We start from the raw sequence: 14,932 nt of genomic DNA, 5'->3' as shown, positions 1-14,932 counted from the left end.
GAAATAACACTATGGGAGAAGTATTTTTTTCTTCTCAAAAAACAAAAATAATTTGAATAGGGTTACCACCAAATCATATCCCCCTTTGAATCACCATTCTTTTTCATCTAATTTTCTCCATCATGATCATTATCGATCTCTCATTTGTCTCTTTTGTTATTTTCATCGTTCTATGCTTATCCCTTCCCCATGTGTCTTATTTGATGTTTTTTAAAATTCTAATTGCAGTAGTTTACACAAACAACTGGTTACTGAGGGGCCTTTCTCTGAACAGTTTAATAAATTGTGTAGAATTAAACCATGCAATTGTGAGAAATAGAAAGGGAGCAGTTACATATTTACGATTGTTTATGCAACTGTGAGAAAGAGAAAGGCTGCAGTTATGTTTCGGTGTGTGATTTTTTTCTTTAATAACTGCCATCGTGTGTGATTATTTGTGGGCAAGACAATTTTTTTTTTATTAATTGCCATTAAGTAAGGGTATTTTGGGATTTACAAAAAAAGGATACACCAAAAAATAGTATTGCCATTATATATAGGTATAGATGAATTACCAAACTTAATTTTTTCTTTACTTCATTGTGACAGGTTTCTGAATCCCTTCATTTTTGGGGAATATCCTGCCACCATGAAAAAGAATGTTGGCTCAAGGCTTCCTTTTTTCACCAGTAGGGAAACATATCTGGTTAAAGGATCACTTGACTTCCTTGGAATCAATTTTTACTACTCATTTTATGTTAAGAACAACGCGAAAAGCCTGCAGCAAAAGAATAGAGATTACACAGCAGATATGGTTGTGGAGATTACACGTATAATTATTTCTATGTCATTTATACCATTTTTTATTACATAACCAATTGTATATTTTGGTTTAAAATTTATGTGCCTCTTTAGTACAATTTTGAGGAACTTTTCATCTATTAAGGTTTTTTTTTTTCCATCCTGATTGTAGCCTACACTGTAAATGATACATCTACAGATGAGGTAAAAGTTAAGCATGAATTTTGTTGTTCCTTTTATTCTTTGAGTATTGAAGCTTCAATCTCTTCCACTTACTAGCTGATTTGGTTGTTTAGGTTCCAGTTATACCCTAGACGTTGGAAGGGCTCCTTCATTCATTGAAGGACAGTTATGGCAATTTTCCAATTTACATTCATGAAAATGGTAAGTCTCCCTCGGATAATTCATCGATAACTTGTTATTTGGCCCTTTATATTATTCATTTTAACATTCATGGTTTAACCTTTGGAAAATTTGGTCCAACCTATTCTATTTCTATTTCTTTATCAACAACATCAAAAACTTCATGGGCTATGATGAACCTTTGAACTTCGCAGGTCAACAAACACGAAGGAATTCAACATTAGATGATTGGACAAGGGTCAAGTATATGAATGAATATATAGGGAGCTTGCTTGACATGTTGAGGTACCTCTATTTTCGTTTTCAAATATACCTTTCAAACATTTCTTAATGAATGCTAATGGAGTTATATTTTTCTGGTTTTGTTGTCACATTGACAGGAATGCGTTGAATATAAGAGGTTACTTTGTATCGGCCTTTTTAGATGTGTTTGAGTTACTAGGTGGATATGAAGCAAGTTATGGCTTATATTACATAGATTTGAAAGATCCAACCTTGAAAAGGCAGCCTAAACTTTCTTCTGTTTGGTACTCAAATTTTCTAAACAACAGAACTATTGAAGAGAATTCATTGTTACTCTCCAGCACTCCTCCCTTAAAGAATATTGCCACTTAATGTAATTAGGACTAGTTAAAATAAATGTTTTCTCTCTAGCCTGCTCTCTTTTTTTTTCTTGGTCACATTCTGCTTCTTTGTGTGACCATGTAAGAGAAAGTGGCATGAATTATGGTGTTCAACCATAGGAAGATGATTAGAATTTTAATAAACATAACATACACAGTTTTTCTTCTGATTTCCATTCCAGACTTGCAACAGAGTAAATTATATAAGCATTAATATGAAGGAAAAAACAGAAAAAATAAACACAATAACATATAATCAAGGCTGTCAAAATTGGGACTTTGCTTCGGGTCGAAAGGGAATAGCAAAATCAAAAATCGTAATATTGCAATCAAAATCGAATGATTTTACTCAACTACTTTTGTAGAATCGATATAGAGTAGTGAAATCGAAAATCGTAAAATCGCAATCAAAATCAATGGATTTTAACAAACAAAAATAATGCTAAATATATGTTATAAATTGCATATAGTCATAAATGGCTCAAAGTTTAACGTCCACAAAATAATTATTTTTTATTAGTCATAATAGTTCAAAACAACCTAGACAAAATACTTGAAGACAAATCCTAGATGTCTAACAAAATACTTGTTCATAAGTGAGCAAGTGACTATTAAGTTTCAAGACAAAGAAAACTAGCATGCAATCTGGATGAAGAAGAAATGAAACGATGATGGATTGAAGGAAATGATGATGGGTTGAAGGGAAGAGACAATTTTTTCGCTATAGTTCATTTTGAACTAGATATACGATGAAGAGGCATTGTGGTGTGAAAGAATAAAAAACTTGGTCTTTTATGTATTTATAGAATTGGGTTACGAGTACAAACTGGGTCAAAATTGACATGTATAAAAAAATGAAAAAAAAAATCCTTCAAATTCCTGCGATTTTGCATGGATTTCACGATTTAGTGCAATTTTTATGCGATTTTACTACGATTTTTCCTGTTCTAGGATTCATCTATGGATTTGAGTCGTTGAAGGCGAGTGAAGTCGCAACATCTTGGATTTTGGGGTTTAAGTCGGGATTTTGACAACAATGTATATAATAGCTTCAACTCAAAACCACTACAGACAAGTAAATCACACAAACATCAATAAAAAAACAAAAGGAACTTAAAATCCAATGTCTCAGCATCAAACTATCTGAAATTAAAGGTAAATATAAAAATTACAATATCCAAATATTTGAGACTTCACTTGAAGTTTCAACAGGAACAACAGACACTCTTCAATACAATGGAAAGGTTGGAAAGAATCTACGCATAAACTTACTGATGTAATAAAACCAGGCCATACGCCAACGTGGATTGATGCACAACACAGTTATGAAGGACAATAGTATTGTTATGTAAGATGCTGTGAAACTCCAATAAAATGTTATCATGTCCACCATCGTTTCCTTTTCTCCATTGCCATTGGATTGTGATGACTCGACACGTTCACACTTTTGATTGGGGAGTGGTACACAAAGAGCAGGATTACCTCTGTAGCTGTCCTCATTGAAGGTTGCAAACTGTCCTGTACTAGGTGGTGTTCCAGAAAGGTTGTTGTATGACACATTGAAGGTTGATAAACTGTTCAACTTAGTTAGTTGAGAAGGTACCTCACCACTCAAGTTATTGTATGATAAGTCAAGACTCTCTATCTGAGTAAGATTAAAAAAAGTGATTGGAATGGGGCCTGACAAGTAATTATGTGATAGATTCAAGGCTTTAATATGTTGTAGGTCTCCAATTTGAGAAGGGATGACACCTGTTAGCTTATTGCATGATAAATCCAATCCAGCCATGATCTCTAGAACTATACCCTTGTAAAAGTAATCATAGTGCTTTGTTCTAAACTGCACTTCAAATTCTAGATCTTCATCCAACGAATTTTCATTAAAAAACTGCCCAACAGACAAACTAGCATTGAAGAAAGAATTCAAATTTGGAATAAATTCACCTGTGAAACCATCGGACATTGAGAATTCAAAATTAGGGTCGACGTCACCATCATCATCAACATATTGTCTCATTCCAAATGACATATTTTGAAAGCAAGATGGTATTGAAGCATTGAGCATGTTCCGTGATAAGTCAATTATGTTGATATTTTTTAGCTGACACAATTGAATTGGAATATCTCCTTCAAAATTGTTCCCTCTTAATAGAAGGACCCTTAACTCTGAGAGCTTACCCATCCAATTGGGAATTTTACCTGAAAATTTGTTGTCCCTCAAATCTAGAAGTTGTAGTTGTGAGCCTTCAGAGAGTTCAGATGGCTTTGATCCAGAGAGATCATTCTGTTGCAAATACAAGAACCTTAGAGATTTAAAACTACTGAACTTTGGGATTGATCCATTTAACTTGTTTTGAGAAAGATCCAAAGTTTCAAGGTTTGACATGCTGGAAATCTCAATAGGGATCTCACCTTCTAATAGATTTTCAGACATAAGCAGGACTTGCATGTTAGAAAACATCCCAATTGACCTAGGAATTGTGCCTGAGAATGAGTTATTGGATATGGATAGCATTGTTAATCCTGTATTGCTTCCCAAAACATCTTCAAGTGTTCCACTAAAGTTGTTCTTATTGAGAAATAAAACATCCATATTCACAAATTTAGGAATATTCCCACGTAGAGAGTTGTTGGAGAGGATCAAGTAGTATAAATTATCACAATCTGTGGCCAGCTGTTTAGGTAACTCACCTGAGAAATGATTTTGACAGAAGTCCAAGAGTTGAAGTTTTTTCATCTTACCAATTGATGAAGGTATATTTCCTTCAAAGCTATTCCATGAACATTTCAAATAGATAACATTAGGAAGGAGTACACCAATATCTTCTGGAAGCAAACCACTCAAATTGTTGTTTGATATATCCAAATATTTCATGTTATGATTATCTATCAACCAACTTGGGAATGAACCAACTAAATTGTTTCTGGAGAGGTCCAAGAATACCAAATTATATTGATATGAAAGAAAAGTAGGAATGACACTTCCTTTCTCCTTGTTGAGTTTGCAATTTCTAAGAAAGAGTGACTTCAATTGAAATTTAGGAAACCACTTTGTTTTTTCAGTTTCAATGTGTACTCCAGTGCTGTTTTCCGGTGAAATATATAGATGCTGAAGATTTGAGTGATTAGCCAAAGTGCTCAATGAAAATGAACCTTGCATGTAATTTCCATAAAGGGATAAGTATGTTAGGGATGTGACATTGCTAATGAAGGATGGAAAATTTCCAATGAACATATTATTGCCAAGGTCAAAAACTCTGAGGTTTGTTAAGTTGCTTAAACATTCAGGAAGTTTAGCACCAAACATGTTATTGCTGATATCCAGTTCTACCAAATCCTTCAAATTGCATAGTCCTGTCATAATTAACTATGTCCTGTCATCTTTACAAAAATTGACATTATCATAAAAATCTTAAAGTTTTTCCAATGGCGTCAATATATACATTAACTAAATTCATTGTTTTTGTTAATTATTTAAAATTTAAAATCAATAAAAAAGTTATCTTCATTGTAACAATCCATCCCCAAAACCATCGCGTGAAGCAGTTATGAAATGATGCCATGGTTAGATGAAAGAAAATATATTTACAAATCAAACCAATTAATTATTTGTGTTTGGTAGTATTGATACCTTCAATTGAGCCGTTCATTTGATTATGTCTTAAACTTAACATTTTCAAGTTTTTCAAATGTTGAACATCTGCAGGAAAAAAAAGAGAGTACATAGTTAGAGATATAATTTTCAATAAATAAATCTGTAAGAACTATTCACCAAAAAAATGTACAAATTATGCTTGACTATTTTTTTTGAAGAACAGATTATGGTTGACTTGGTGTCAAAGTATTTCAGAGCATTCAACGATAAGGTTATATTATTGATAGAATTGAGGCTTGATGTCTTTGTTATTTTTATTCTGGCAAAATTACTCACGTTTTTCCTGAACTTAATTTTGAATAACGATTTCGTATTTTATCTTTGCTTCATGTCATTTTTATCCTTTTTATCCGTTTGCATATGAATTTTCAAAATCCAGAATTATGGTGATGTTTTGGATTAGGTAGAGTAAAAGAGGTCTTGGTTTCATAGAACTCAACAACTTTAATAAGGATCCCTTAGGAAAACAGTGTTTAAGACTAGTTTCCAATGAGATCTCATTGCTAGAAAGGATTTTCAAGAAGAGTTACTTCTCATGACTGATTTTATGGATGCTCATATTGGTTACCAACCAAATTATGCATTAGGATCTTAATGAATGCAAGAGATGCCCTATATTTGGGAATGAAGTGGTGCATATGACAAAACAAGGAGATGAAGGATCTATGACTACCTAAACAATCTAATTTTCATTTTTGGTTAGAAATAAGAAATTTTACAGAAGAGGCCTTAGTGTCAGAGCTGATTGACATGGACACCAAGCAGCATAAGCGGGATGTGATCTTTACTTCAATAAATTTGAGGCTTTACAAATATAAAAGTCTAAAATTCTTGGAGAATCCTAGATGACAAATTGGTATGGGAATATGATAAAGATGTCATTTACTCATTGAGGTCGGCATACTATCGCGTCAAAGAGGAAATTGCTAGACAAAGTCCATAATCACCTTTGGATGAGAATGCAAGTTTGTGGAAAAATTTATAGAAGCTAAAGGCGTCACAGTGTGCAAAGAGTATTATGTGGAGAGTGGTAAAACATATTTTTTCGACAAGGTGCAAACTATCAAAGAAAGAGATAACTCTTGACATTATATATTTGTTGTGCCACAATGTGAGTAATCCTTGGAACGTTTATTTCTACTATGTTAGGAAATACAAAAGCTGCGGTTCATTTCACCATTGGGTTTCAACAATAGCAATATCACATTGGTGATCATTGATCAACCTTATGAAACTTCACCATTCATTACCAAAAAAGTTATGAAACTTCTATTTCAAATTTGCATTTTTTTTAATGGCCGACTCGAATCCTCTTTTTAATTATCTTCCTTCTTTCCCTAGATCAGAAGAAGAAAAATTAATAAATATTTGGTCGAAGTTAGAAAGATGGGGTCGCCAACACCACTACATCTTTAGTTGGTGAAGATATGGAAAACCCTATTCTTAAAAATGCTGTCAACAACACAGCTAGGAGTGTTCGACCACTACTAATAATCATGAGAAGAAATCAAAATCTGTTTTCCATTTGTTTAATTAGAGATTGTAAACTCATTAACTTAGAGCCTCTATTGAGAATATGATTTAGGGCATGTTTGTTGCGGATTAAAATAAAAGTTATTTTATAGAGATTTTATAAAAAATCAAAATCTATTTTGCGTTTGTTTACCATAATAAAAATCAATTTTTAAAAAAAATAATCTAGTTTGTTTGGATATAGCTATATAAAAATGATTTTTTGTTAAAAAATTAGTTCAATTTTTTTATCCATATTTTCTCTATCCTCTAAAAAAATATATTTTTTAAGAAACTGCTCTTAACAGCTTCTCATTTGAAGTTGCTTTTAGATTTTTTTTTTAAATTCTTATTTTTTTTAAAAAAAAGTTCTAACATACGGATACAGTACTCTTAAAAGTGATAGTTTTAAATTCCTAAACAAATTCTGAATTTCTCAAATAGAAGAAATTTTCCAATAGACTGTTTTGCCATAAATAGTAGTAATAAATTTTGATTCTTTGTAATAGTTGAAACAACAATAATAATAAAAGTACCTTCAACATGTAGTGAACCAGTAAATTGATTACCACCCAAGTCCAACAGTCCTAGCCGACTAAATTTGGCAAAATCTGTTGCAAGGACATAATATATTTCTTTTTAATAAATGAAATGAAAATAAAATTATTCATCATAATATAAGAATTGAAGATGTGTACCTAAAGTGGAGAGAGAACAATTGAACTTGTTATCACTCAAAACCAAACTCCTTAATGATATGAAACCGTGCAAACTTGTTATGATGTTGCAGTTTAGCCTATTTGCCGATAGGTCTAAGACTTCCAACTCCTTTGATCTCCAAAATCCTTGAATAACATACATAATGATGATTAGTTTTAACTTTTAAGTGTGCAAACAAGTATTGCATTCAGTTTTTGTTCCGATTTCTCTCCTCCTAATGAAAACCTTTTGTTAATTAATTTCAATTCCTTCCAATGATGCATTAACCACTATTTCATTTTATTTAAAGTTTCTTATTATCATTACAAATTAATATTTTCTTGGGATCTTAAAATTGTCTTCTAATTCATTCACTTCATCACAAATAAATGCCATAATTTAAATTTTGAACACCTATTTTATCACGTTCTTAGAAATAAATGCCTTGAATCCTATTCATCACTATATACTCCTCAAATAATCATAAAAAGAAATACTAAAGACTACTAACAAAACTTACCATGAGCAGAGAAGTTTTCCATCGAATTACCATCGAGTAGGGATGTCAATGGGTACCCGTGGGTACGGATAATATGATACTCGTCCCCGCTCCGTTGGATAAATATGATACCCGTGACCGCCTTGTACCCTCGTAGGTACCCACTATGCGGATACCCGTGGGTATTGAGGTATTCACGGGTACCCATGGATTTTTGATTTTATTTATTTTTTGGTACAAATAATAACTTTTTTTAATTACCAAAAAACTTCAACTTTTAAACATCCATACATAATCTATTCAAAATTTTATAAATCATAGATAATCAATAGAAAATCATGATTCTTACATATCACTTATTTACCACGGTAGTTGGTAATAGACAACCTTTTCCCCCAATGATACCTATCAGTTTGTTCCCCAATCAGTGCATTTTCCTCTTCTTTGCATCTGTAATTACATTGCAAACATTCGTATGATGATATTCATAGCATTAAATTCTTAGCATCTTGAACTGGTCAAAAATGGCGTACTTATTATTTAAGTCTCTTCGACCCGTTGATTTAAAAGTTTAAATAGGGGCATCTGTCTTACCCCATTTTTTGACCATTTTTAAAATTTTACTCGTATTTTAAAGCTGAGAAGTTTCGTCGTTTCAGATTAAATTTCGACAGAGAGGTATTTTAAAATACCTCATTTGGTTACCGAGAGGGACAGTTTTAACTTTTCTCTATTTATTATTATATTCTTTCTTTATTTATTAGTTTCTTATTTATTTTATTTCATTTTATATTACTAATTTCTTTTTATTTCTTTAAGTATTTTCGTTTTATATTTAATTAATTATTATGTTGTTTTTCCTTTAGTCCTTTATTTTGTCCAATATTATCTTTTAGCCATTTTGGTCCTTGTTAAGTCCAAAGTCTTTATTTTGAGCACATTTGGCAAATGTCCAAGTCTGTCCAACTTTTGTTCAAAATACAAGGGTATTTTCGTCTAGCTGTTTGTGTACACTGCAGATGCCATTTCTAGGACACCTCAGCCCTCATTTCTTCCCATATATATAGGGCCATTTCTCCCAATGATTGGTACATAATTTCACAATAACACAATTCCAAAACGGCGGCTAGCAACTTAGGATCAACACTCCTTCCATTTCAAATTTTCTTCAAGAACAACACTAAGAACAACAACAATTTCTTTCTCCACTATTTCACCACTAAAAATCCAGAATCACTATAAGCTCATTCCAACTTCGAATTCAATCTTCAACAACCTTCAGCCTCAAATCGGTTCAATAACAACCACAATACACAAATTCATCAACAAGCATCTAAACCACAACAAAAAAATTTCGGATCTCATACCAACAACAATACCGCGATTTCGAATTCAAGCTCTCAATACACTACAAGATTGATTTCGTAGCAGATCCGTGAAGCAGAAGAAGTAAACCGGTTCAATCCTCAGCTTAACCAAGCCGATTCAGATTTGGATAGGAAGGTAGTTTTGTTCGTTTTTACTTTGTTAGATCTAGTGTGTATTGAACTTTGTTTTCAAAAACTAATCACGGATCTGAATCGAGGAGAGGAAGAGGAACCAGATTATAAAAAATAATAATAAAAAAGGCTCTGATGCGGCGGCGCTATGGCCGACCACCGCGCCGGAGATGCTCCGGCCACCCTCTTCACATCTTCTCCGGCGAACTGTTTTGTAGAGAGAAGGGAGAGCTTCTCTCTCTAAGTTTAACTTTGAGAGAGAAGTGTTGTGGTGAGTAATGTTTTTTGTGTGAGAGTTTTCGAATTTATAGTGTTTTTTTTAAATGCTCCTGTATCCGTGGATTTATGGTATTCATATGCACCTTCAGGATTTAGGCCATTGGATATGAAATCCAATGGCCATTGATGATCCTGTTCTTGAATCCAATGCATATCTTGACTGCAGTGTACTATGTTCCTTCTTTCCTTAAACCCTTGATCGTAGATCAAGTGGCTACTATGTGTTTTAATTTTGAATCCTGTGCGTGTTTCTTTAATTGAACCCTTGTATGCTTTTTATTCAAACTGTCAGATCTTTGATCTGACGGTCACTATGCTTCCAGTACTTGTTTTCTTCTATTTTTTGTTGTGTTTTTATTAACCCTTGGATCATTTGATCTTGTGGCTGTGATGAGTCTTCCCTGTGATTGGATCTGGATCCTCTGATTAATCAGACGGTCCAGATCTATCCAGTCTGAGCTCAAACTGTTTTCACTAAGCCGAAATTGTTCTTCATTATCACTACAGTTTTACTGCTTTACACCCCATTTTGATTTTGCACCCCCTGCTTTCTCATAAAATTTCCTTCCCTTTGTTTTCAAAAATATCTTGTTTTGTTAATTGTTGATTTACTATTTTCATCATTTTTATCTTATATTTGCATTATTATTTGAAGTCATCTCATGCATATTTTTAGTTCTTGCAATTTATTTTGTTGTCATTAATTTTTAGTGCGTATTTAGGTGTTGATGTAATTTAATTTATGCACTTTATTTCTTTCATGTCATTTATATTTTGTCAAAGGCTTTAGCATGTATCTAGATCCCTTGTAAATATCCATAAATGAGAAGTAGCACCGACACTCACACATTTATTTTTACCGCTTTATGTTATAACCGCGATTGGGGACCAAATTGAATTAGTGACTTTTAGGTTAACCATTGGACTTTAAAATTTTCTTAAAATCAAACCACTAGTAATTTTAGGTTCATTAACTTGAGAATTTGCTTGGGATCCAACTTCTTTTGTAAATTTCTCGCCTTTTCATTACATTACGTCGTTGTGTTTAGTTTCTTTAGTTTACCATTAACTTAGAAAAATCTTTTCCCAAAAAAATCAAATATGCAAAACTTCAAAAAATATTTTCTTAAGAAACCTTGGATTTTAACCCAAGTGCTTTTTCCTTTTATTTTCTTAATCAAATGTTTAATCAATTTAATATTCATATTAGACTTGGGTTTCATGTAATTAAAGTTTGACCAACCTCATCTTATTTTCTCTCATGCCTTTTTTTTTTTGATAAGCCAAGAGTCCAACGACATAAAAAAGGAATAGAAGACAGTTCAACAGAGTTAGAGTGTCTTGATGATTCTAGTCTATGTCAAGTGCTCATAAATATATTATTAAAAAAAAGGAAAAAATAAATAGAAAAAAAAAACTGAGGGGACATAAACCTAACTCAGTCAATCCACAAGAAGTGTATGCCAACCCAATCGGGTGATACAAAAAAACAAAACAACACCTGTGGATGCCTAATATATGGTGTATGGACCAACTGTCAACACGAAATTGAACCAAGAACCAACAGATCCTTGCGACAACAACAAGCAAAGTGTCTATTTCTAGACAAACAGTCCAACATCAGAGACTGATGCGGATTTTGAAACATCCCCAAATTAAATAGTGTCAAACTTCGTGAAGGTGGGAGATTCGACCGCCAACACGGATACAGATCCCCATGTCTACAAACCCATTATGCTGCGATGGAAAGCTTCACGACAATTTCTAGCCAAATCCAACAGAAATCAACTCAAATCCAATTGAAAGCCAGATCGAGGGATGGTCAATCAACGAGTCCGACTCCCACGAGCACCGCCAACACGGTTACACCCGCACCCACCAATCGCAGCAACAACGGACAACAGGACATGACCATTTCTAGCCTTAAAGACCTGTTACGAAGCACATCCAAAACGTATCAGGTAAATGAAATTATCTGCCAACGCAGAGGCAACTCCACCTACCGAACCACTTGTTGCGATGACACAGTCCAAATTTGTTGGATTCTCAACCCAACAACCTTGAATTTTGATAGAACCAAATAACAAAATCGGTAGAACACCAACCAATAACCACCGTAGGAGGAGACGGCTCCGGCATCTATCTCAAAATTCGAACAAACATAACAGAACCACCATCACCTCCAAGAGTAAGGCGACGATAACTTTTCAAACTAACTCGTGAAACCAGCATCCAGATCTGCAGAGGAGCGCTAGCCAGGAGTTTTAACAAACACGAAGCATACCGTGGCAGTTGCACACGCCGGCGGTTGCTCTAACAGCCCCAAAAGAGGAAAGGAGGCGGTGACGCGACTGTGATACCGCCGTTCGCACCACCGGCGCAGATATCTACATGGTGGCGGTTGTGTTTGGAAGTGGGCGGAGAGAAGAAAAGCTCCGACGAAGGGGTTAGAACAGGGAAACGAAAGGAGGAGAAGGAACTAAAAACGGACGGTGAGAGTGAGAAGGGTAACAGACGATCGGTGGTGAGAGAAAAGAAAGCTAGGGTCGGCGGCTGCTTAAGAAAAATAAAAAAAACTTAAAAAAAAAAAGAAAGAAAAAAAAACCATTTCTCTCATGCCTTGAGGCCACCAAATATTTTTGAGAGAGAACTACAATGGTTTTGATTCCACTTGTGGATATGTAGGCAAAGGATTCAATCCTTCCAAATCAAATAAAAACAACAAAAAAAACATACTTCTTCTCCCTCCATTCTTTCACTTAGACATTTAAGTAACTATTTTCAAAATAAGCAATTAATTCAGCACAAGATAATTTAGGCAAGAGGTTCCTACGGAATACCGTAGTCGATTCGGGTGCTTAACACCTTCCCCTATCGAAATCAACCCCCGGACTTTGAATCTCATAAGGGTTTTTCTCACTTTTTCCCTTCCCACGAATAAAAGTAGAGAGTTCAAGGATTGACGATTCAAATCAATTAATGGTTTGATATCCAAAAATCACCGACTACAACCTAGAGAACCAAAAGTCATGAAAAAAGAAAGAATAAAAAACAGTGAACCATGTGAAATAGAAAAATTAATCACTCAATTGGCCTAAAAAATTATAGAGCTTGATCCTAAATTAAAGAATTTAATAATCATCGTAACATTTTCATAGTATTAATCAGAATATGAGATTAACACACAAAAATTAGTATTTGAGACTATCTTAGAGACTAATTTGATCGATACGAAGACAAAACTTAATATTTTTATAATGATGTTAGTGACACACTATTTACAACACTATAAAAGGCCTCGTTAAAATCATCTCTCTTGTACCTCTAAACAAATATATCTCTTGTATTATATATTTTTTAATTAGGTTAGTGACACGTTATTTACCACACTATTTACAACATTTATGGCTGTATTAGTTGAAATTCATGTTGATCTCACCAAATCTAGTAAGACCTATTTGATATACTTGATAACTTTAAAGATAAAAAGAATTCATATATTTCTTTCATCCATACGCATAATAATGTAAATAGAAAGTGCTGGCATCTCTCTTAATTGAGATTTGAATATTGAGTTTTCAAGTTACAGAATAGCAATCTGTTTTAGAAAACCTCAACTCATCGGTTAATTATTAATGATTATGAAAATATTAATTAAAATGTTGACAAATTAACCCAACAAATCAAACTTAACCATCTTTTGTATCCCTCAAAAAAATAAAACTTAACCATCTTTTGTAGTTTGTATAAATTTATTAATCTTATATATTAAGATAGTACCTTCGTCGCCAATCCAGCCTTCAAGATTGTTGTCAGACAAGTCGAGGAGACGTAGCTCTTCAAATGAACGGAACAGTGAAACATTTAACATATTAGGAACATGGGTCCAATATAGTAACTCAAGGTTTAATTCAGTTATGTGACCAGATGAGATGTAAGAGCACTTGACTCTGTTCCAAGAACAACAATTGCTATCTCTATCATCAACCCATGAACCCAATTGTTTGATATTATAAGAATCTCCTTCGTCTTTTTGTGACAAGGTGTAGTGCTTGATCTCCAGCAACCCTATTCTCTCTTTCTCTAAGCAACCGTTACTTCCTTGATTTTGCATTAACATTAAAATCACAAAGTATAAAAGGGAACTAATTATCAAACCCAACTTCATTTTTGAGAAATGTATGTATATTGTGTGCAGTTTTTCTCCGAATCCTATAATCACCACATATACATTAATTATATCTACTAAAATTATGGGATATTTTCCATTACAAGAAACTTCCTCCAAACACGAGAAAGACTTGGAGTTGACTAGAGATGATGACATTTCAGAAGGATGCTAAACTTAAACTTATCTTGCATGATATCCAATACGTATGTGAGCATTAGTAGTTTAGTTGTTGCTTTCAGTATTGTAACCTTATCTTTCAAAAAACAAAAATGCTATATCTCCCGATTCATAGCAACCCGAATTTATCAAGAAGAATCTGGGACGTCAGATGCTTCTTTGGCGGCAAAAACGGATGGTGCGATGCAAAAGTATGTTATGCTACATTAACTAGTATATGGAATACAACCTGTTCGGGACAATTTCGGGTGAAATCTTCTCGGGATAAGAAGCATTATTCTTCAACAAAACATAGGCTTAAATATGACATTGGTCCATGCACTTTCATTAGTTTTTTGTTTTGGTCCCTGCACTTTTTTTTATTTGGTTTTGGTCCTTACACTTTGTAAAAAAATTGTTATTGGTCCCTCTGTTAAGTTGTTGTTAAAAAAAAAAGGAAAACTAACGGAGTGCCACGTGGCCCACTAAAATCATGTCACGTGGCACACTAAAAGACAAAAATTAAAAATTAAAAAAATCAAATAAAACTTGGTTTTTAAATAAGAATAAAACTAAAATATAAACCAATTGTTTTATTTAATTTTTTTAATTTTTAATTTTTGTATTTTAGTGTGCCACGTGGCATGATTTTAGTGGGTCACGTGGCACTCCGTTAGTTTTCCTTTTTTTTAACAG

At 33.4% G+C, this 14,932-nt stretch overlaps 1 protein-coding gene and 1 long non-coding RNA gene across 3 annotated transcripts; one reads left to right on the top strand and one right to left on the bottom strand.

The window, feature by feature from the left end:
• Positions 1-951: 951 nt before the first annotated feature.
• LOC146926421 (uncharacterized) lies at positions 952-1,932 on the top strand. Its single transcript, XR_015034131.1, has 3 exons — positions 952-1,164; positions 1,338-1,428; positions 1,524-1,932. It is a non-coding gene; the product is annotated as an uncharacterized LOC146926421 (long non-coding RNA).
• An 878-nt stretch (positions 1,933-2,810) lies between these two features.
• LOC146926420 (uncharacterized) lies at positions 2,811-14,120 on the bottom strand. 2 transcript variants are annotated; one of them, XM_085758777.1, is made up of 5 exons: positions 13,690-14,120; positions 10,973-10,989; positions 7,632-7,761; positions 5,398-5,466; positions 2,811-5,120 (listed from the first exon to the last, which is right to left on the bottom strand). In XM_085758777.1, the coding sequence occupies exons 1-5, from the start codon at positions 14,075-14,077 to the stop codon at positions 2,995-2,997; spliced, it is 2,730 nt and encodes a 909-aa protein (XP_085614903.1). In that variant the 5' UTR covers positions 14,078-14,120; the 3' UTR covers positions 2,811-2,994. The 2 variants fall into 2 exon arrangements, with proteins under 2 accessions (XP_085614903.1, XP_085614904.1); XM_085758778.1 differs by lacking the exon at positions 10,973-10,989 and adding an exon at positions 7,470-7,544 and having other exon boundaries at positions 7,632-7,778.
• Positions 14,121-14,932: the final 812 nt, after the last annotated feature.

The sequence above is a fragment of the Medicago sativa genome, chromosome 4 (genome assembly GCF_051527215.1).
Source record: "Medicago sativa cultivar Bolivia chromosome 4, Bolivia_mono, whole genome shotgun sequence".
NCBI classification, from domain to species: Eukaryota; Viridiplantae; Streptophyta; class Magnoliopsida; order Fabales; family Fabaceae; genus Medicago; species Medicago sativa.
The sequence above is the reverse complement of the archived record's forward strand: the minus strand, read 5'-3'. Positions and strand labels throughout refer to the sequence as shown.